The sequence below is a fragment of the Bos grunniens genome, chromosome 6 (assembly GCF_055505025.1).
Source record: "Bos grunniens cultivar Pamir isolate PY7600 chromosome 6, Bosgru_T2T1.0, whole genome shotgun sequence".
NCBI lineage: Eukaryota > Metazoa > Chordata > Mammalia > Artiodactyla > Bovidae > Bos > Bos grunniens.
In genome coordinates this window covers 6,901,446-6,924,953 of record NC_141170.1, presented here as the reverse complement: position 1 = coordinate 6,924,953, position 23,508 = coordinate 6,901,446, and the positions used below count along the sequence as shown (strand labels likewise).

The window sequence follows — 23,508 nt, the reverse complement described above, 5'->3', positions numbered from 1 at the left end:
CAGACTGCCTCAAACCCTTTAGACTTTCAGCAAATATTTTTAATAATTGGATAGATGGATAAATATATAAACTAATGAGTTTAAAGGAAGCAGGGATGAATTCAAAAGGGTGCTTTTTTTCACATCACCCTTGTTTCATAATTCTCTGTCTCTTTAAGGTTATGATTATTTCTACCCTAAGCATCTGTGACACACCCATACTGAAGTTTTATAAGCTCACTTTTTTTCATTTACTTATAAATTCATCATGACACCTATTTGGTAGCTACCAAGTCTTGGCACTGTGCTGAATACGTGGTCATAATGACGATGGCGTAATGACAATGTTAAGATTCAGATGTAAGTGGACGTCTTGTGAGAATACCCAGGAGGTTTTTGGAGATGCCTCCATCCTATCTCCCCCCAACTTCTTAGAGTACAGCCATCAAATTAGAAACAGGAACCACAGTTCAGCTCCAATATAAGAGAAGTCAAGAACAATCCAAGCTCATGAGGGAGGGGATATGTGTATACTTATGGCTGATTCATGTTGTTGTAGAGCAGAAACCAACACAATATTGTAAAACAATTATCCTCCAATTAAAAAATTTTTTAAAGCCATAACTTATGGAATAAAAAAAGAACAATTTTATATTCTAGGTCCTATTAAAAGTCATAAAATAGTAATGGGATGTTATCTGTGCTCTCATTCATTCATTTGGTAACACTTATTAAACACTTTACCATGTGCTGGCTAGTACCCTCAATACTGAAGATTAAAAAAAAAAAAAACTAGATCAAAACAAAATCCCTGACTTCAGGAGTCCTGTTCTGTGAGGGAGACAGTGTAATCAAATATGTCGGCAGCTTTAAATGCTAAAATAAATAAAAAGTATGAAGGGGATGTCTGGAGGTATTTCCCTACTAAAAAAACAAAAAAACAAACAAAAAAAAACCAACTTTCAAGCACTGCCAGGAATGTAAACCTTACTTAAAAGTTGACTTTCTAGTAAAATTTTGTGTTTGTCAAAGTAAGTAATCAACCATACATAAATTTTTATACTAAACAACAAAAATCTTATAAGAACACTTAAATATCTGCTTTATTCATGCTACTTTTTAGCAATGCCTTTAAGGAAAAATGACACCATATGTCCAGAGACAAGTGAAATCTGTTTCATCTGCTTGAGTTACTAAAAAGGCTGAGATTTGGCTCAGCTTGGATCAGAGAACCACTTTTTAAAGTATTTTATAAATGTTTAAGTATTATATCCTTCACATTTCTAGTTCTGCTTCCTTTTACTTCAGGCTCATTACTGTTATTTATTACATTGGCTATGGATTAAAACCTTTTAACACATCCATATATACTTGTTGCTTCCCAGTGGCTAAGCAGTAAAGAAGCTGCCTGCCAATGCAGGAGATGCGAGTTCGATCCCAGGTCGGGAAGATCCCCTGGAGAAAGAAATGGCAACCGACTCCAGTGTTCTTGCCTGGGAAATGCCATGGACAGAGGAGCCTGGCGGGCTGCAGTCCATGGGGTCAAAGAGCTGGCGCAACTGAGCACAGATGCATGGATATATACTTATACATGTTGTCCTTTTAACATGAGCTGCTTTAGCTTTGCACTTGAGACATTAGGTTTCTGAGTCCCTCTAACACCAACATCAAAATACACATAAAACTATTGCTTGGACTCATCAATCAGAATCAGTACATCATAGCTTAACTTTTATGTGTTGCTTTATTAATCTAATACTTTCCATATGGCTGTATGCCTAATGACTACTTTCTTGCTGTTGTTCAGTCACTGAGTTGTGTCTGACTCTTTGCGACACCTGGACTTCAGAACGCCAGGCTTCGCTGTCCTTCACTATCTCCCAGGATTTGCTCAAACCATGTCCATTGAGTCAGTGATGCTCTCTAACCATCTCATCCTGTGCTGCCCCCTCCTCCTCCTGCCTTCAATCTTTCCCAGCATCAGGGTCTTTTCCAATGAGTCAGCTCTTTGCATCAGGTGACCAAAGTATTGGAGCTTCAGCTTCAGCATCAGTCTTTCCAATGAATATCCAGGATTGACTTCTTTTAGGATTGCCTGGTTTGATCTCCTTTCAATGTCACTGAATTTTTAATGAGTCATTTTTAATGAGTCCATCTGATTTTTAGATTATAAATACAATTAAATAAGGCTTCAGGAACACCAGGGCATGACAGTGTTGTTAAGGGGGGGTCACTGAATCACACCTCATGAAGCACATGTTGAGTCCACGTTGACTGTGGGATCCGAACAGGTTCCACCATATCTCCTGTAATCATACACATCTTTCCTTTTGAAGTTTGATTCTCAGGAAGATGAGAAATTGCTTCAAGCAACAGAGAAGTTTCGAGCTGAGTGTGCCTTGAAGTTTCCCAACCGGCAGTGCCTCACCACAGTGGTTGACGTTAGCGGGAAGACCGTCTTCATCACTCGTTATCTCAAGCCTTTAAACCCTCCTCAGGAGCTCCTTGATGCTTACCCCAACAACCCCCAAGCAACAGCGGTAAGCATTTCATAGCAAATCAGTATCGGCGCTTAAAAGGTTTTAAAATTCAGTATGTGAAAGTCGCTCAGTTGTGTCTGACGCTTTGCGGCCCCATGGACTCTATGTAGCCTGCCAGGCTCCTCTGTCCATGGAATTCTCTGGGCCAGAATACCAGAATGGGTAGCCATTCTCTTCTCCAGGAGATCTTCCCAACCTAAGGATCAAACCCAGGTCTCCCGCATTGCAGGCAGATTCTTTACCATCTGAGCCACTAGGGAAGCCCAAAGTTCAGTATGTTACCCTCTTAATTATCATATTTCATGGTACTTAGGATAGTAACTATGTCAAGAACATTAGTGATTAATGATTAAGATTTTTTTTAGTACCACGAGGCTTACTTTCCTTACAGAAGTCTGAAGGTACCAGCAAGGATAATAACCCTTGCTCCATTCGTTCAGTGAATTCATTAATTATTGAGTGCTTACTGTGGCCCTGACATTACACTGGGTGCTGGAAAATTAACACCTGGAAGACGCTCCCCATGAGTACAGCATTTAGGACATCTCCACAAAGCACATCCCTACCAGGCTGTTAAATGTGCATCATTCTCTGCCTGTAAAGAACCACACCTATCAGAGTCTCAAATGAACAGAACTGTGTGTTGAATAGACTACTCTTTTTATCCTTTCCAGCTTATTTATTTTATACATAAACATGTTGCACCGTCTTTTTTTTTTAACTTCTTTTTAAATTTTTTCAAATTATTAAAATATGATAATACATTTATAGGAGACTTGGAAAATACAGACCATGTAGTTCCACTACATATTACAATTATTTTTTTAAGTAGATACATTAAGATTTTTAGTTGGAGTTTCAATATCAAACTCTCAAAAATTAATAGAATGAATATATAGAGACGTAGAAGGATATAGTAGACCTGAAAAGCACAATGAACCAATTCAAGGTAATTAAGATTTATACAATTTTCACACAACAGTAGGATACAAATGCTATTCAAGTTCCCATAGACTGTAAACCAGGAGACACTGGAACATACCCAGGGATATACGACCAGGTACAAAACTTTCATGATATAAAGGTATTAAAATCATACAAAGTCTTGAACAGGCTATTCTTAATTGAACACTGTAACTCATAACTGTCTTTGGAGAGTGGATTGTAAGACAGTAACCCCTGCTTGTGAGTTATTAATATAGCAATTTAGGGACAGAGAAGGAAGGCTCTCAGAAAATCCTAGATGCAACACATAATGACAGGTAAAGAAAACAGGAAATCTGTGTAGAATTCAACAAGTGATGGCACCCCACTCCAGTACTCTTGCCTGGAAAATCCCATGGATGGAAGAGCCTGGTGGGCTGCAGTCCATGGGGTCGCGAAGAGTCGGACATGACTGAGCGACTTCACTTTGATTTTTCACTTTCATGCATTGGAGAAGGAAATGGCAACCCACTCCAGTGTTCTTGCCTGGAGAATCCCAGGGACGGGGGAGCCTGGTGGGCTAACGTCTATGGGGTTGCACGGAGTCGGACACGACTGAAGCGACTTAGCAGTAGCAGCAGGTGACTCAGACAGTAAAGAATCCACCTGCAATGCAGGAGACCTGGGTTCGATCCTAGGTCGGGAAGATGCCCTGGAGAAGGAAACGGCTACCCACTCCAGTATTCTTGCCTGGAGGATCCCATGGACAGAACAGCCTGGTAGGCTATAGCCCATGTTGGAAAGAGTCAGACATCACTGAGCGACTGACACTTTCTTTCACTTTCAACAAGCATTGTCTTCATAGAAATAATATAAAACCTGTGTGGTTGAAAAATCAAGATAAAACAAAAATCCTGAAAAACATGTATATATGTCAGGACGGATTGATGAGACCATTTTAATGCCCTATATTTTCCAAGGGCAAAGATAAATGTTTTTAACTTTAGAAAGAAAGTGAAAGTGAAGTCGCTCAGTCATGTCCGACTCTTTGCTACGCCATGAACTGTTGCCCATGAGGCTCCTCCATTCATGGGATTTTCTAGGCAAGAGTACTGGAGTGGGTTGCCGTTCCCTTCTCCAGGGAATCTTCCCAACCCAGGGATTGAACCCAGGTCTCCTGCATTGCAGGCATACACTTTACAATCTGAGCTACCAGGAAAGCCCAACTTTAGAGTTCAAGTTAAATATTCAAATTGAAATTTCTAGATTAACAACTTAAAAGAATCTTAAAAATTGGGTATAACTTCCAAACTAGCAGAAGATAAAATAACAAAATGGAGTAAAGAGAGTGAGAAGGGGAAAAAACACTGAAAAAGTGTGAAAAATAAAAAGCACAGAATAAGGTAGTAGAAATAGTCTAAATATTTACCAGTAATCACAATCAAAGTGAAGGGATTAAACTTTCCAGTTAAAACACAGACTGTACAGCTAGATTTTTAAAACACTTTGTAGTGGAACTTGACACACTGATTCTAATATTTATACAGCAGTGCAAAGAGCCAAAAATAGCAAAATAATCCTGCAGAGTAAGAAGAGCTCAGTGGGAAGATCTACCATGTCATATAGTCACTAAGGTAAAATCGTACTGACACGCAGATAAAAAAAGAGAATTTAAAAATCCAGAATAGAGCTACACAAATATGACCCACTCAAACCTGATGTATGACAAAGCTGGCACTGGAAATTAGTAAAGGAAAAACTATTACATAAACTGTAGTGGGATCACTGATTTTACATATGGAAAAAAGATAAACATCAATTCCTGCTTCACACCATTCAACAGATAGACTGAGAACTTAAATATGAAAGGCATTTTTATCCATAAGACCTGATATAGGAAGATCATTAAACAAGCCAGAAAAAAGCACTGACTATAAAGAGAAAGCATAAACTTGACCACATTATGACTGAGAACCTGAGTCTAACAAAAGAACAGCACAAAGGAAATGAAAAGACAAGCCACAGTCGCGAGAGGGTGTTTATAGCTGAGCCACCAGGGAAGTCATATAATAGACCAAAGAATAGTAACTAAAATATATTTTTTAAAAACTACACATAAACTTGAAAATATACAAAATACTTAAATACAAAGTCACAGAAGTAGAAACATGAAGGGCCAATAAGCATATAAAAAGATGCTCGTCCTCCTTAGAAATTACAGAAATATGAATGGCAACCACAGCGATGCACCAGCCTTGGTTTCTAAATACCACTGTTCTCTATCTAAACGCATAGAGTTGGACATGACTTAGCGACTGAACAACAGCTATCTAAACAGAACCAGGACTTATTAGAGAAACGGGTGCTCAGGAAAATAAAAGACGATCCTGGAGAGTTCTAACAGTAAGGGGAAAGGAAAAAGAAGACGAGGACATTTCAAAGACACACAAGAGCCTTCTGTAAAAGGCTTTCTTCATCTGTCAAAGATGGATAATAGCAATAGTCTTCCTCGGGATGTTTGGAGAGGATTAAACGAGATACTATTAACACAACACTTAGTTAGCACTTGTGAGGATTCATTTTGTTCACATAAATGTCTGTGATACATGAAATTTTCTTGCAAGAAATGAGGTACAGGATCCAGCTTTCTATGGTCTTGGGAAAACAGTTACAGCTAATTTTGTTTAAACAGGAACTGGTGGCCCGATACGTGTCTCTGATTCCTTTCTTGCCCGACACGGTCTCCTTTGCTGGTGTCTGTGACCTGTGGAGCACTTCGGATGTAAGTATTCTTCCTCACAGATGTGCTGGCTTCATGGAATATCAGTAAATGGCTTGCTTAATTTTAAATTGCAACATTTAAAATTATAAAAGTTAGTCATTATAAAAGTCTACATGGCCATCTGTTTAACAGAATGAACTAAATTCATTCTGAAATACTTTTTTCTTCCTGGTTCAATCTACCCACACTTCAGGAGTTATGCAAAAACTAATTATTTGTGCATACACACACACTACTTCAGATGTCTTAATGCTGATTTGTCCCCCCAAAGTTTTATTCATAAAATAATCAAAATCACATTTTATATTACATTGGAAATTGCATATTCCTTAATTTATGGGGGCCTCTTAAGGCATGTCATTATTCATGTAGTAAGTATTTCTTCGTTCCCTGACACATGTCAGACACTATACAGAGTTCAGGCTATGAGCAGAAGAAACATGGCCTCTGACCTCTTGGAACTTACAATCAATGTATGCTAGCTACATAAACTTCGGAATGAGTCTTCAATGGTATAAACATGTATTATCACTGGTATTCATTTGGCTTCTGGATCTCAGGTACTGTGTTGGCATAAAGTTGAACTGTGATATACAACTCCCTTCGAAGAATAGCTCTAAAAGGAAGAAACTGAAGTACACTTTGAATTATTTGTTCCCCAATATATTTTAGAAACACAGTGTTGACAATTTTAGAGATAAAATTTCACAACCTTAAGATATTTAAAAGAAGACATACAATGAATAGAAGAGCTATGTGCTCTAGAGCCAGACAAGCTTTCCACTTCCTAGGTATTGCTTCATCTCTCTGTGCCTCCACTTCCTCATCTGTAAAATGGGAAGATGAGAGTATGCCTTCACAGGTTTATTCCAGGATCCATTGAACTGACTCATGCGGTGTGCTTAAAAAACAGTGTGGCGCTGGGATGGGAGGTCAGGATGTGAACAGGTAGAGCACAGAGGATTTCCAGGGCAATGAAAACACACCACATGATACCACAATGACCGATTCGTCAAACCCACAGAACGCACAACACCAAGAGGGAGCCCTGTATGTAAACTATGCTCTTTAGGTGATTATGGTGTCAGTGTGGGTTTATCAGCTCTAACACGTGTCCCGCTGTGGTTGGGGATGTTGATGATGTGCATGTGTGGGAACAAGAAAACATGGGAAATATCTGTAGCTTCTTTCCAGCGTTGCTGTGAAGCTAAAACTGCTCTAGAAAATAAAGTCTTTAAAAAGAAAGTGTTAGCACATACTGCTACTGCTAAGTCACTTCAGTTGTATCCGACTCTGCGACCCCATAGACGGCAGCCCACCAGGCTCCCCCGTCCCTGGGATTCTCCAGGCAAGAACACTGGAGTGGGTTGCCATTTCCTTCTCCAATGCATGAAAGTGAAAAGTGAAAGTGAAGTCACTCAGTCATGTCCGACTGTTAGTGACCCCGTGGACCGCAGCCTACCAGGCTCCTCCGCCCATGGGATTTTCCAGGCAAGAGTACTGGAGTGGGGTGCCATTGCCTTCTCCACATAGAGGGCTATCATATATAAGTTCAACATGAAAACTGAAACTTTGAAATTTATCTCCCTGACCCCACCCCACAATCGATTCTAGAAATTCATGTCATTGAAATGTCAGAGAAAACACCATGTCCAACTAAAATTGAGTGTTTTTTTAAACAATATATCTTATCTTTTAAACCACTAGTTTTAAGAGTGTCTTTTAAAAATCCTATACAGCCCGTCTAGAGTGAAGCAGCCAATGAACATGATTTTTCTTTCCTTTTGTTCAGCAATTTCTCGATCTCCTGGCAGGAGATGAAGAAGAACACGCAGTTTTACTATGCAATTACTTCCTCTCCATGGGAAAGAAGGCCTGGCTGGTGACGGGCAATGCTATTCCCGAGGTAGGACCATTAGGCTGGCTCTCTCTGAGAAGGTCATTGTCTAACATGGTGCTGTTATGTTCCAGGTCATGGGCAGGACTTATTTTCATAGCAGTTCTTGGAGCTGCAAAGAAAGTAGCCCAGAGAAGCCACAGTAGGGAGAGAGAACCAGTGATGAGACATGACAGGGTTTTCGGGGTACTTGAGCCCTATACGTTTGAGGATGTTCTGGGCAAATCTGAGCCCTTCTCCACCCATCACCCCCACCTGGCTCTGCCCTCCCGCCCATCTTACGAAGAGTTCTGATTCCCTCAGCTATCGAGTGTTATTCATGCTGAGGAATGAAAGGATCTGAAGAAGTGTGGCCGGGGTAGAGATCCTTTCACGCCTGCTTCTTCCACAAGCAGTTGCTGTTAGGCTGGCATGCAAAGCAGAACAAGGCAGATAACCACAGGGGCAAAGAGAAGAATGTTCATGCCATGTACTGGTGTCTCTGTTATTTTTATTAGACGGGAAATAGAGACTACTAAAATCTGTTTCCCCAGCCCACTGCAAATACCCCTAAACTGGGGGCAGGTTGGGGGTAGTTTGAGGGTACAAATTTTAAAAAGTCTCATGGATTGAAGCAGCTTAACTTAAAAGTGTTTCAGAAAACAGGCTCCCAGGCTCTGGGAATCCTTGGTGACTAGACAGCACAGGCTGCTGCTAGACAGGCAAGGTCACAACTGAACCCTAAGTCATTTTCAGTCTCTGTCTTCCAGAGAGCCTGGAACCGGGAAAAGAGTACAGGACTAGGAAGTCCCCAGGCCCGGGTCCAAGGCTCTGCCCACTCCTCACAAGCTGCATGACTCTAAACGATTTGCTTCACAACTCTGAGCTTCATGTAAAGAAAGTTGGGATGATAATTTCTACCCCACCTTCCCCAGAAGCCTAGAGTGAGCATCAATGAAATCACACAAGAAATAAACGAATGAATAAATGCACACTGTAAAAGGAGGGTCTAATAATGCACGAGTATTCTGAATAAAAAGTTAACATCCCTCTGCAAGTTTTCACTCCCAAGCCCACCCCTCCTCGGGTATACTCAACCGTCAAGAGTTCAGAAGTATCCTTTCACAGTACTTTCTATTCGTTTACGTAATTATAAAAGTGTATCACATATCAATCCCTGTATTAGAAACAGGAATTTTCAAATTCCGTTTCGAATTTTCCTTCTAAACAGGAATTAAAAGTATTATTCAGATATAATCAGCCTTCTGAATACTTAAAAGGCAAGCTTGCTCACTCTAAAAAGAAAACCCAGTTACTGTTTATTTCCATCAATAATCATGCTTCAGCCAATCTTAAGATATCTTGCCATTTTCAACACCATGGATGGACCTAGAGGGTACTATGCTAAGTGGAATAAGTCAGAGAAAGACAAATAATGTAATGTGGAATCTAAAAGCCAAAGTAAATTAACAAAATAATGAAACAGAAACAGAATCATAGATACAGCAAAAAACGCAGGTGATTGCCAGGGGTTGGGGGGCGGACAGTGGCGAGGAGAGAAATATGTGAGGAGGGTTCAGTACAAACTTTCAGTTACAAAATAAATGAGTTACAGCTACTCATCGTGAAATGTATAGTGTGGGAAATATAGTTAACAATTATGTAATGTCTAACAGATGATAACCAGACATCACGATGATCATTTTGAAATGTACAGAAATATCAAATCACTATATTGTTTACCAGGAATTAACATAGTGTTGTAGGTCAATTATACTCCAAAACAAACAAACTCAAAGAAAAGAGATCAGATTTGTGGCTACCAGAGGCAGGGGACTGGGGAGTTAGAATTAGATAAGATAATCAAAGGGTACAAACCTCCAGTTATAAAACAAGTTCTCAGGATGCAATGTACAATATACTAAAGATAATTCACATTGCTGTACATTGTAAATGAAAACTGTTAAGAGAGTAAATCTTAAGGGTTCTCATCACAAGAAAAAAAATTTTTTCTTGTCTATTTAAAGACATCTATATGAGATGATGGATGTTCACTAAACGTATTGTGGCCACCATTTGATGATGTAAGTAAGTTATGTTGGACTCCTTAGACTTACACAGCACTGTATGCCAATTATATCAAAAAAAATTGAAAATATATGTATCCCATTTAACTTTTAAAAACAAGATACATTAGTTCAGTAACATGACCATCCCTATTTGGTCACCATACTGAAGTAGTTGAAGGGGCAAGAATTATGCAAGAGTAAACTTTTGATTTTATTAATTCAACATAATCTAGAACTTCAAACTAATTTTCACCATTAGCCATGGGGTTTAGAAATTAGATGTCCAACTAAAATAATGAACTGTCTGTACAAACTCCTCTTGGCCCTAATTGCATAATTAATTGGAAATAGGCTTAATGGCTGTTTTCTTTCAGGGTCCAACCGCCTATGTGCTAACTCGGGAACAAAGTCACTATTTAATATGGAACCCCTGCAGTGGACATTTTTATGGACAATTTGATACTTTCTGCCCCTTAAAAAGTGTGAGCTGCTTAATAGGTCCTGATAATGTAAGTATTACCATTTCCTCTGAAATATGGTTGGTTGACTATTTTTTTTAACTGACCTATTAATTTTAATAATATTTGTGTGCCAGAAAATTTACATATATATGTATATGTGTGTGTGTGTGTGTATATATATATATGTATATATATATATATATAAAATTGTTGCTGTTCAGTCGCTAAGTCATGTCCAGCTCTTTGCAACCCCATGTACTGCAGCACGTCAGGCTCCTTCTTCCTCCACTATCTCCTGGACTTTGCTCAAGTTCATGTCCATTGAGTTGTACTGGACCTGGTGGCTCAGACAGTAAAGAATCAGCCTGTAATGTAGGAGATCCAGTTTTGATCTCTGGGTCGGGGAGATCCCCTGGAGAAAGGCACGGCAAACCATTCCAGTATTCTTGGCTGGAGACTTCCATGGAATGAGGAGTCTGGCGAGCTACAGTCCATGGGGTTGCAAAGAGTCAGACATGACTGAGAAACTATCACTTTTACTTTTCACACTCAATTAATTATTGAGTTGGTATTGGTAATTAAAGATAGTGTCAAGCAAAGGTACTCCATAAGGCACTGGTTAAAAACATGAGTTATTAGATCTCACTGCCTGAGTTTAAACTCCAATGTCAATGTTTACCAGTTGTGTATGCTTAGGAAAGTTTCTTAATCTTAAACAGCATCAGTTTCTTCCCCGGTTAAATGAAGGTATTTGCTAGTAACTACAGAGTAGTTGTGAGAAGTAAATGAGATAATCAATACAAAGCAACTATCACACAGTAGCAACCCCGTGTTGGCTCCTGTGACTGTTTTTATGATCATCATCTACCTTAGGAATCTCTGAACTGACTACTAAAATGATTCAGAAGAATCATTTCAACAGGTAGCCCCAATATATGTATTCTTATTTGTAAATTATATACTTACTTATGTATCGATACATTATTTACATTACACAGAGAAGACATATCTTTCTTAAAGAGAGATAGTTAGAGGGTCTAAAATTTCTTCCCATGTCACTGTGATGTGCTCCCTGCTGTGAAGGCCTCTGGTCTACGGGTTACTACCAGGAGTAGAGATAAGACACGCTGAGCACCCAGCAAAGTACCTGTCTGCCACAGGGATTCAGCAAACAGTAACTATTATTAACCACAAGTGTGAAAAGAGAAGTGCAGCATCCCGTGTGCATGGTACTGTTTTTAATTAAAAGCATAGGGATAATCACAGATGATCTGCTAAGCTCCATCTACATGTAGAGAAGCACTTTAAGGTCATATTAGTAGTCAGGTAGAGTCAAAGGGTACTGGAAAAGCCTTCGAAGAATTCCATTCTCTGTCAGAATTACTAGCTCTCAAAACAATTACCATATGGCTGACCAATTCACATGAAGCCAAGTGCTGTGAGCAAGAAAGAAGCCTTTCCTCCTCTTCTGTCAAGACGGACAGCAGTGGCTCAGGGTGCCGGCAGCGGCTGGGAGGGAACCTGCTCGAAGCCTCGGTCACCCTCCAGAGGACCCGCCCGAGGCTCACTTTCTGGGTCCGGCCCTCTGAACCTCCGCTGCCTCTGCTCCACCACCTCCTTAAGAGACTGCCAGGCTTTCTCCTCCTTCACTCCTCTGCCAAGAAGTCAGTCCTTTCCATCCATGTTTGTGTTTCCACTCCCGCTCCAACACTTGCCTCTGTTAAGTTTTCTCTGTCATTCTCTGTAGATATGCTTCTCCCAACCCAGCTATACCCTAAACTACCACTGCCCCTCCTTCTCTTCCTTCCAAAATTCTTTAAATTCTATTTATATGCCCTGCTTCCACTTTCTCAGACTTTATTGCTGTTGTTAAGTCGCCCAGTCGTGTCCGACTCTTTGCGACCCCATGGACTGTAGCACACCAGGCCTCGCTGTCCATCACCAACTCCCGGAGTTTGCCCAAGTTCATATCCATTGCATCAGTGATGCCATCCAGCCATCTCATCCCCGATGCCCTTTTCTCCTTCTCAGACTTCAATCCTCTATAATCTAGTCCTCTTCCCTAATCAGCCTACAGAATTAAACTCTGAGAAGTACCATTGTCTTACTAATGGATAAATAAGTCCAGTGGTTTATTCTCCTCACTCACTTCTCCTTTTCTATGGCACATGACACAACTAATCACCTCTTCATGAAAAAAAAAAAAAAAACACTTGACCATCCTTGGTTTACTAGTAAAGGACTGTTGGTTTTCATTTCTCTGCAACAGCTTCTCAGGTTTCTGCCACTAACTTTTCTTTCCACACTTTGAAAGTAGATTTTCCTGAAAATTCTATATTTAGATTTCTTGCAGAACCACACTTACTATTCATTATAGCTCTATCTAGTTTATCCTGGCAAAAAAAAAAAAAAGTCATAATTCTATCACTAGCCCAGGAATCTTTGGAACCTGAATCTTCAACTGTTTGCTAGACAGCAAGGTGCTGATCAAAATCTCAAACTCAGGACATCCAGAACTCAAGTCATTTTTCCTTTATCTCTGAAAACAGCCCCTCCTCCTGGCCCTCCCACTTCTACAGAGGTCAGGCACTCAGATTCAAACCCCGTAACTGTCCTTGAGTTTCCCCCTCCCCTACTTCCTACTTCAATCCTATTAACAGATATTAGTACCAAATGATACAGATACCGCCCCTTCTGTTTTCCAGGTCGTGTCATTATTATTTCGTCCTGCATTACTATAAATAGCCAAGTAAATAATCTGTCTCCAGCTCAGTCCATCGTTTGGTCCTCTGATGCCTGGTTATTTCCAAGTGTTCAGCTTTCCTCGTGCGATGGCTCAGAAAGTACTGAAGGCACCTCACTGTATATAAATTGAAGAATAAACGTCTCACCTTGGATTCTAATCTGACTTCAGCTCTCTTCCCAGTGCTATTTCCGACTGCTTTTCTGCACATTCCCTACCCTACAGCAGACTGTAGTTCTTAAAAACCTTGCCTTCTTAAAACTACTTGCCCCTATCCCTGTCTAATCTCCAGAGCAAATAATATTCCTGTTAAAACAGAAGTCAGATTTTCATCCCTCTGCTTAAAATACTCCAGTGACTTCTTGGCTCAGGCCAAAGTCAGAGCCTGAACCTTTACAGTGGCCCCAAGGCTTCCACGACCTGACACCTGCCTGGCCCCATCTTCCCTGATCCCTTTCTTGCTTCTACGTGCTCACTTCTCTGAAGTCACCTTGTTCTCTTTGCTGTCCCTCAAACGCGCTTTGCATTTGCTATCTCCTCTGCATGGATGACCCTTCCCCTTACCAGACAGCTTAATTCTCCCCTCACTTCATGCTCTCTCCAGTGAAAACATCCGTGTGTGTGTGTGTGCGTGTGCGTGTGTAGTCACTTATGTCCGACTCTGCGACCCTGTCCAGGGATTCTCCAGGCAAGAATACTGGAGTGGGTTGCCATTCTTGCCTAGCCCCCAATCTCACCTCTTACTGCATAGCTTTCTCTATAACCCATGTTAAGTTTAACTGTTGCCACAACAAAGCACTAAAAGCTCATCCTCAAACTAAATGGCTTCAGACCGTTATTCTCATGGACCCGTCAGCCAGCCAGGATGGTTCTGCTGACAAGGCTGGGAGCGCCCTGCTTCATGCGTTTTTATTCTGGGACTTGGGGCAATGACAGTCGGCGGGGGCACAAGAGGGCAAGTAGGAACATGCAGGGCTTCTCTGGGGGCTGGGACACAGAATAGTGACACCATCGGTCACACTATGCCTCTCTACTTAGCACAAGTCAAGAGCCAAGGAAATACATTTCTAACTTCTACCCTTTTAGTGGCGGGCTTCCTGGGTGGCTCAGTGGTAAAGAATCCACCTGCTAATGCAGGAGATGCAGGTTCAGGCCCTGGGTCGGAAAGACCCCCTAGAGAAGGAAATGGCAACCCACTCAAGTATTCTTGCCTGGAGAATCCCATGGACAGAGGTACCTTGACGGCTACAGTCCATGGGGTCACAAAAGAGTTGGGCACAACTTAGTGACTAAACAACAACTGCCAAGTAACAGGGCAGAGGCTGTAGGTATAGGCAGGGGTGCAGAACTGGGCCAGTGATACCCTCTCCCATGCCACGTATCGTCTGATATCCCATCTATCTGTTTGTCTGCACCGTCTTCTCATTAGCTACTACGTGCCGGTAGAAACTCTGTTTCATTTACAACTTTATCCACGACTGTATTAGAACTGAGCCTAGATATAAGATGCTTGACGATTATGTTGAATGGGACAAATTCACCACTCAGGCACACAGTTACAGGTAGGTAGTCATGCCTATCACATGCCAACCAGGAGCTGTGCCAGACACTAATGACGCAGTGGTGAATAGAGCACGGGACAGAAGTCCTCAGGGAAACATCTCAGTCTAGTGAGACAAACAACAATAAATACAAACAGTAGTAATAAAATAGCTAACAGCTCCTGAGGACTTAGTATGTACTAGGCATTGTTCTAAAGAGACGTAAATAAATTAACTCGCTTAATCTTATGAGGTAAGTACTATTATCCCACTTTTATAGAGGAGGTAAGTTTCTAATCACCAGGAACTACCTTATTTCAGCAATCTACATTCAATAGTAAGGTCCACCTCTACTGCAGGTATACAAAAATGTAAAGAAATGGCCCATGGCAACTACGTGATGCCACTGATTGTAAAATGCTTGTCGGTGTTAAGAATCAAAACATGACAAAAAATGGGCAAGCAGTGTGTCGTCTTGCTGTCTCTCTGCTGCCTCTCTCGAAACACTCACACGTGTATACACATACATCTGCCACCATATACACTAATGTAGTCTTGTCTTTTTTAGATTTGGTTTAATATTCAACAATATGATTCCCCACTACGGATAAATTTTGATGTCACCAAGCCCAAGCTATGGAAATCTTTCTTTTCAAGAAGTCTTCCATATCCTGGCCTTTCCAGTGTTCAGGTATGATATATTCTTATTAACAATTAAATGTAGACAGACAGGTCTTCCCTGGTGGTTCAGATAGTAAACAACCTGCCGGCAATGGAGGAGATGCGGGTTCAATCCCTGGTTTGGGAAGATCCCCTGGAGAAGGAAATCGCAATCTACTCCAGTGTTCTTGCCTGGGGATTCCCACAGACAGAGGAGCCTGGTGGGCTACAGTCCATGGGGTTGCAAAAGAGTCAGACACGACTGAACAACTAATACTTTTACTTTCAAATGCAGACAAAGAAAGGGAGGAATTTGACATCGTTATACTGGGTAGCCAGATATTTTTTGATCCTTAATTCCACTCCTAGGTATTTAGTCTAGGATAATTCTTCATTTTCAAACTTAGTTAAGGCTAATTCCCAATAAGAAACAGACCATCATATGATGAACCACTATACATACATAAAAGAATAAATTTGATACAGAGTCCTGTGATCTAAAAAAATGCCACAAAATATATTTCATTTAATTTTTCAGATGCTGGTCTCAATTCAATAAATTAACTTCATCACATGTTTCATGTTGAAACATGAAATCAAAGTTTGGGGCATGATCCAGGATGGACTCATTAATTTAGAGGGTCCTGGACATTATTAGATTATAAATAGCAAGCCTGAGATGTATTATGAAAACTTTAAATTTGATAGTTATCAGTTCAGTTCAGTTCAGTCGCTCAGTCGTGTCCGACTCTTTGCGACCCCATGAATCCCAGCACACCAGGCCTCCCTGTCCATCACCAACTCCTGGAGTTCACTCAGACTCACGTCCATCGAGTCAGTGATGCCATCCTTCTCTGTCTCATCCTCTGTCGTCCCCTTCTCCTCTCGCCCCCAGTCCCTCCCAGCATCAGAGTCTTTTCCAATGAGTCAACTCTTCGCATGAGGTGGCCAAAGTACTAGAGTTTCAGCTTTAGCATCATTGCTTCCAAAGAACACCCAGGGCTGATCTCCTTCAGAATGGACTGGTTGGATCTCCTTGCAGTCCAAGGGACTCTCAAGAGTCTTCTCCAACACTACAGTTCAAAAGCATCAATTCTTCGGCGCTCAGCCTTCTTCACAGTCCAACTCTCACATCCATACATGACCACAGGAAAAACCATAGCCTTGGCTAGACGAACCTTTGCTGGCAAAGTAATGTCTCTGCTTTTGAATATGCTATCTAGGTTGGTCATAACTTTCCTTCCAAGGAGTAAGTGTCTTTTAATTTCATGGCTGCAGTCACCATCTGCAGTGATTTTGGAGCCCCCAAAAATAAAGTCTGACACTGTTTCCACTGTTTCCCCATCTATTTGCCATGAAGTGATGGGACCGGATGCCATGATCTTAGTTTTCTGAATGTTGAACGTTAAGCCAACTTTTTCACTCTCCACTTTCACTTTCATCAAGAGGCTTTTGAGTTCCTCTTCACTTTCTGCCATAAGGGTGGTGTCATCTGCATATCTGAGGTTATTGATATTTCTCCCGGCAATCTTGATTCCAGCTTATGCTTCTTCCAGTCTAGCATTTTTCACGATGCACTCTGCGTAGAAGTTAAATAAACAGGGTGACAATATACAACCTTGACGTACACCTTTTCCTATTTGGAACCAGTCTGTTGTCCCATGTCCAGTTCTAACTGTTGCTTCCTGACCTGCATACAGATTTCTCAAGGGGCGGATCAGGTGGTCTGGTATTCCCATCTCTTTCAGAATTTTCCACAGTTTATTGTGATCCACACAGTCAAAGGCTTTGGCATAGTCAAGAAAGCAGAAATAGATGTTTTTCTGGAACTCTTGCTTTTTCCATGATCCAGCGGATGTTGGCAATTTGATCTCTGATTCCTCTGCCTTTTCTAAAACCAGCTTGAACGTCAGGAAGTTCACGGTTCATGTATTGCTGAGGCCTGGCTTGGAGAATTTTGAGCATTACTTTACTAGCGTGTGAGATGAGTGCAATTGTGTGGTAGTTTGAGCATTCTTTGACATTGCCTTTCTTTGGGATTGGAATGAAAACTGACCTTTTCCAGTCCTGTGGCCACTGCTGAGTTTTCCAAATTTGCTGGCATATTGAGTGCAGCACTTCCACAGCATCATCTTTCAGGATTTGGAATAGCTCAAATGGAATTCTATCACCTCCACTAGCTTTGTTCGTAATGATGCCTTCTAAGGCCCACTTGACTTCACATTCCAGGATGTCTGGCTCTAGGTCAGTGATCATACCATCGTAATTATCTGGGTTGTTAAGAGCTTTTTTGTACAGTTCTTCTGTGTATTCTTGCCATCTCTTCTTAATATCTTCCGCTTCTGTTAGGTCCATACCATTTCTGTCCTTTATCGAGCCCATCTTTGCATGAAATATTCCTTTGGTATCTCTGATTTTCTTGAAGAGATCTCTAGTCTTTCCCATTCTGTGTTTTCCTCTATTTCTTTGCATTGATCGCTGAAGAAGGCTTTCTTATCTCTTCTTGCTATTCTTTGGAACTCTGCATTCAGATGTTTTTATCTTTCCTTTTCTCCTTTGCTTTTCACTTCTCTTCTTTTCACAGCTATTTGTAAGGCCTCCCCAGACAGCCATTTTGCTTTTTTGCATTTCTTTTCCATGGGGATGATCTTGATCCCCATCTCCTGTACAATGTCACGAACCTCATTCCATAGCTCATCAGGCACTCTATCTATCAGATCTAGGCCTTTAAATCTATTTCTCACTTCCACTGTATAATCATAAGGGATTTGATTTAGGTCATACCTGAATGGTCTAGTGGTTTTCCCTACTTTCTTCAATTTAAGTCTGAATTTAGCAAGAAGGAGTTCATGATCTGAGCCACAGTCAGCTCCTGGTCTTGTTTTTGTTGACTGTATAAAGCTTCTCCATCTTTGGCTGCAAAGAATGTAATCAATCTGATTTCAGTGTTGACCATCTGGTGATGTCCATGTGTAGAGTCTTCTCTTGTGTTGTTGGAAGAGGGTGTTGCTATGACCAGTGCATTTTCTTGGCAGAACTCTATTAGTCTTTGCCCTGCTTCATTCCGTATTCCAAGGTAAATTTGCCTGTTACTCCAGGTGTTTCTTGACTTCCTACTTTTGCATTCCAGTGCCCTATAATGAAAAGGACATCTTTTTTGGGTGTTAGTTCTAAAAAGTCTTGTAGGTCATCATAGAACCGTTCAACTTCAGCTTCTTCAGCGTTACTGGTTGGGGCATAGACTTGGATTACTGTGACACTGAATGGTTTGCCTTGGAAACGAACAGAGATCATTCTGTCGTTTTTGAGATTGCATCCAAGTACTGCATTTAGGACTCTTTTGTTGACCATGATGGCTACTCCATTTCTTCTGAGGGATTCCTGCCCGCAGTAGTAGATATAATGGTCATCTGAGTTAAATTCACCCAACCAGTCCATTTCAGTTCGCTGATTCCTAGAATGTTGACATTTACTCTTGCTATCTCTTGTTGCCACTTTGAATTTGCCTTGATTCATGGACCTGACATTCCAGGTTCATATGCAATATTGCTCCTTACAGCATCGGACCTTGCTTCTATCACCAGTCACATCCACAGCTGGGTATTGTTTTTGCTTTGGCTCCATCCCTTCATTCTTTCTGGAGTTATTTCTCCACTGATCTCCAGTAGCATATTGGGCACCTACCGACCTGGGGAGTTCCTCTTTCAGTACCCTATCATTTTGCCTTTTCATACTGTTCATGGGGTTCTCAAGGCAAGAATACTGAAGTGGTTTGCCATTCCCTTCTCCAGTGGACCACATTCTGTCAGATCTCTCCACCATGACCCGCTGTCTTGGGTTGCCCCACGGGCATGGCCTAGTTTCATTGAGTTAGACAAGGCTGTGGTCCTAGTGTGATATATACAAACTGTGTAATATAAAATGTATTCTTTGCTGTGGATCAAATCTTTCCCAAAAACGTTTTAAGAAAAATCACTGTAGAGAAATTCTTCATGGATACCAGGTAACGTAAAAGTTTGCATAGGAGAACTGTTTGCAGAAGCCTCAGGACTGGCAGGACAGAAGGGGTAAGTTACGGTGTATGGTTATGGTGTGTATACAGTGGAGTATTTTATAGCAATCACACAAATGGATCCGTATTTATGAACCTTAGGTAAGCACACTGAGAATACGTATTTGCCATCCTCTCTAAATGTGTTACAGGGGAAAATTATATGTTCACAGGGTAAAATTACTAAAGTTTAGAAAAGTGAAAAGCAATACAGTATACTGTTTAGGGATATGTATATCTGTAGTTAAATCACAAACACAGTTCACTAATTTGCCTGTCTGCGCTGACTATAACGTAAACACCGCAAGAGCGGGGATTCTGTTCATACGGGCTACATCCTCTTCACCTGTTTAAGTGTCTGACACACAGTAGGTCTTCAATACATGTTGAATGAAGGAGTGCTGAAAAAAACAAATTCAGATTGTGGTTACTTCTGTGAGAGAAAGGGTAAGAAAACTGAGAAAGAACTACACAGCACTGTAATTTATTTGTGATGCTTTACTTAAAAGTAGATCTTGGGTACACTGGCACCTGCAATATTATCCTAACTCAATGAAGAGTGCATAATTAAAAAAAAAATTAGAGAAGGATGTACAGCTATTAAAATAAACTGATTCCTAAAAAATTTCTCAACTGTTTTTTTTTTCTTTTATAGCCAGAAGAGCTTATTTACCAGCGCACAGACAAGGTGGCTGCAGCTGAACTGCAAGACAGGTCACATGATAACCCATAAATCCACATGCCGTCTGTCACTAGGAGTGTTACTGTCAAACGAAACAGTTCTCAGCCTGGATCAGTGTGAACGGCAATTAAACTTTAATTTGTGTTTACAAAGTTCCAATGTGGCCTCTAAATCCCAAGGCTCTGGCATCAGCATGGTGCAAGCCACAGGGCAGTGAAGTCCACCACTGAAGTCACCACCAGTGAAGTTTCTCCAGAAACTTCCCCCCAGATTAGAGTTCAACAGCATGCATGCATGGGTCCCGTGCAGTAATCTCACAATCCTGGGCTTAAATAGGCCCATTTTGTCCCATCAGTGGTTCAGTGAACTTCAGCTACTTTCTAAACCTAGCACATGGCATTAATAAGATGGCTGGTAAGAGCCCGTTTGAGGCCCATAATCCTAATCATGAACCCTGTAAAACAGAACTTTTATTTTTCCAGTTTCACAAGGCTCAGAGAGGTCCCCGTACTTGTCAGGTGTTTAAGGGGCTTCTGAGCCCAGCCAGACCTTCCCAGTTCCAAAGCCTGTATGTCCTTTCTGCTGTCTCAGGCCACAGGAAGAGGTGCATGTCAAACTGTACAAGATCACAGTGAGCCTTTTATGGTATTATTACTAAAAAACACCAATTTACTCTCAACTCCAAATTTAAAATAAAGTTGTGAGATTCTGAGAACAACTAATTGCTGGAAAAAAAAAAAAATCTTGTTTCTTCTCAAAGTTTCAAAATGCTATTTTTGGTACTTTTGTTTATGAGGGAAAAGTCAAGTCAACCCCAAAAAATGGAGTTGTTTTTTTTTTTTTCATAAACAGGATTGAAAAAATACTAAAAGAAAAAATCATGGACTGGCGGCCACGCCATCTGACTCGGTGGAACAGATACTGCACCTCCATGCTGCGTCACTTCTTGCCTCTCTTAGAAAGGAACCAAGACGACGTAGAGGACGACCACAGAGCAGAACTGCTCAAACAGCTAGGAGACTACAGGGTAAGCAGTCCATTTCAAATTGGAAACTGCTTGGTGCGATGGGCTTTGGAATCAAAGTGTCTAGATTACTTCCCAAACTATATAGATGAAGCAGCAGAGACTAAAAAATGTGATTCAAAGTTCATAGCTCAAGAATGAACCCACCATTAAATAGCAAAACGTCTCTATATAACAGAAATATCACCATTTTTTTGTAGGAGGGTCCTATGAAAAATATCTTTTATAAAATCACAAGAGTATTACATAAAATGAAAATGTTTGGCTAAATCATGTTAGACTCAACTGAGCATAAAGGTAAAGCCAACCATTCTTGAGCAGACTTTAAGGATATGACTTTATTCTGATTGCTTTTTGTTGCTAAGAAAAATTCTCCTTACTAGGCAATATATATTCTCTGCTGTCAGTAGTGCTGTGTGTTCATACCCTATAGCTGGATACTGAAACCTAGAAAGCAGTGGCAAACTGAAACAGTAAGCCTCATTGGTCAACAGTATGAAACCAAGCTGGACATTTTTTAAATCTATTTCATTTTACTTCTGGCTGCACGGGGTCTTTGTTGCTGCACACGAGCTTTCTCTAGTTGCAGCAAGCAAGGGCCACTCTAGCTGCGACGCATGGACTTCTCATCGCAGTGGTTTCTCTGGGTGCAGAGCACAGGCACTAGGCGCGTGAGCTGAGTAGTTGTGGTGCACGGGCTTAGTTCCCCACAGCATGTGGGGTCCTCCCGGACCAGGGAAAAACCCATGTCCTCTGCGTTGGCAGGCGGATTCTTAACCACAGGACCACCAGGAAGGTTCCAAGTTGGACGTTTAATTCTATTCAGTGACTAAAACTTACCCTTTGACTTCTAAGGCTAGGTTTCAGCTGCGATGCTTTCAAGTAACAGAAAACTTATTTCAAACAAGCATGAGCATTAACAAATTTTAGGGGTGAGTAGCTATTGGGGCTATACCACGTCTGTACGTCTTCCCACTCTGCCCTCCTCCATGTGATGGCATCATCCACAGACTGGTTTTCCTCATGGGAGCACAGGAATAGTTCCTGGTAGCACTCATATATGGACACACGTGGGCTGGAATAGTTCCTGGTACGGCTCACAAAGGGACACACCTTGCTCTAAGCAGCAGAGAACATCTGTATGCCATTACTCCTTACAAGTTCCCCAGATCACATACCCTCTTTCCTGTAGATCAACACTGAGGCCAGGTAGAATGTGTTCATCTACCCTAGGTTCCTGGTACTGCATGGGTTTCTTTCTATGAAAACTCGGGGCTATGAGGAAGAAGGAAGGGAACAGTGGAGGGTGGCTGGGTGATTAACAGGTATCTTAAACATCAAGTCAGTATGTTAGCAATTAAAACACTTAGCCTCTCTCCATTTTCTATAATGCTAATATATAGCTGAATGGAAAAACAAAGCTAAATAAATGACTTTAAGACCCAAAAGGAAGACTTCCTACTTAGAACTGCACATACTTAATTAGGGGGAAAATACAGTGAAAACTTCACATTCAATAATGATTAAAATGTTGGTTGTTTTGTTTTCCTGCAGTTCTCTGGATTCCCCCTTCACATGCCATACTCTGAGGTGAAGCCTTTGATTGAAGCTGTGTATAGCACTGGAGTACATAATATTGACGCTCCTAATGTTGAATTTGCTTTAGCTGTGTATGTCCACCCATACCCCAGAAATGTTTTGTCTGTCTGGATCTACGTTGCCTCCCTTATACGAAATAGATAATACTTCCCTGTATGTTTTATATCATGTAAAATTTATAATTAAGATGTGAGAATATTTTTTTAACTGCTCTTGATCTGTCAGAGGAAAGAAAATACTTGCAAATAATGAAATAAAATTATCATGATTTTCAAAATGTGCAAATTTAGTAGTCTGCCTTGTCTCTGCCACTCTGACCCTAAATTCAACTTTGACAACTCAGAGTTCCTATGACCTTTATAGCTCTACGCTTTCACACTTGGCTCACCTTCTACTGGGAATGATCTTCTTCTTTGCCAGTAAGATATCCTGTGCACTTAGATAGAAAGAATTAATAGTTAAAATAGCCATACTGCTCAAAGCAATCTATAGATTTAAGGTGCTCACTATCAAATTACCCTTGACATTTTTCATAGAACTGAAACAAATAATCCTAAAATTTCTATGCAACCTCAAA

The 23,508-nt window shown here is 40.9% G+C and overlaps 1 protein-coding gene across 9 annotated transcripts in view; it reads left to right on the top strand.

Moving 5' to 3' along the window:
* The window catches only part of CC2D2A (coiled-coil and C2 domain containing 2A), a 131,937-nt gene extending 108,721 nt beyond the window's left edge, over nt 1-23,216 (top strand). For all 9 annotated transcript variants that reach the window (XM_086404752.1, XM_086404753.1, XM_086404760.1 and 6 more), the window contains 8 exons: nt 2,316-2,519; nt 6,136-6,225; nt 8,018-8,131; nt 10,545-10,679; nt 15,484-15,606; nt 20,282-20,340; nt 21,161-21,335; nt 22,887-23,216. In XM_086404752.1, the coding sequence (XP_086260878.1) occupies nt 2,316-2,519; nt 6,136-6,225; nt 8,018-8,131; nt 10,545-10,679; nt 15,484-15,606; nt 20,282-20,340; nt 21,161-21,335; nt 22,887-23,075 (1,089 nt within the window). In that variant the 3' untranslated portion in view covers nt 23,076-23,216. The remainder of the gene's footprint in view (nt 1-2,315; nt 2,520-6,135; nt 6,226-8,017; nt 8,132-10,544; nt 10,680-15,483; nt 15,607-20,281; nt 20,341-21,160; nt 21,336-22,886) is intronic.
* The last annotated feature ends 292 nt before the right edge of the window (nt 23,217-23,508 follow it).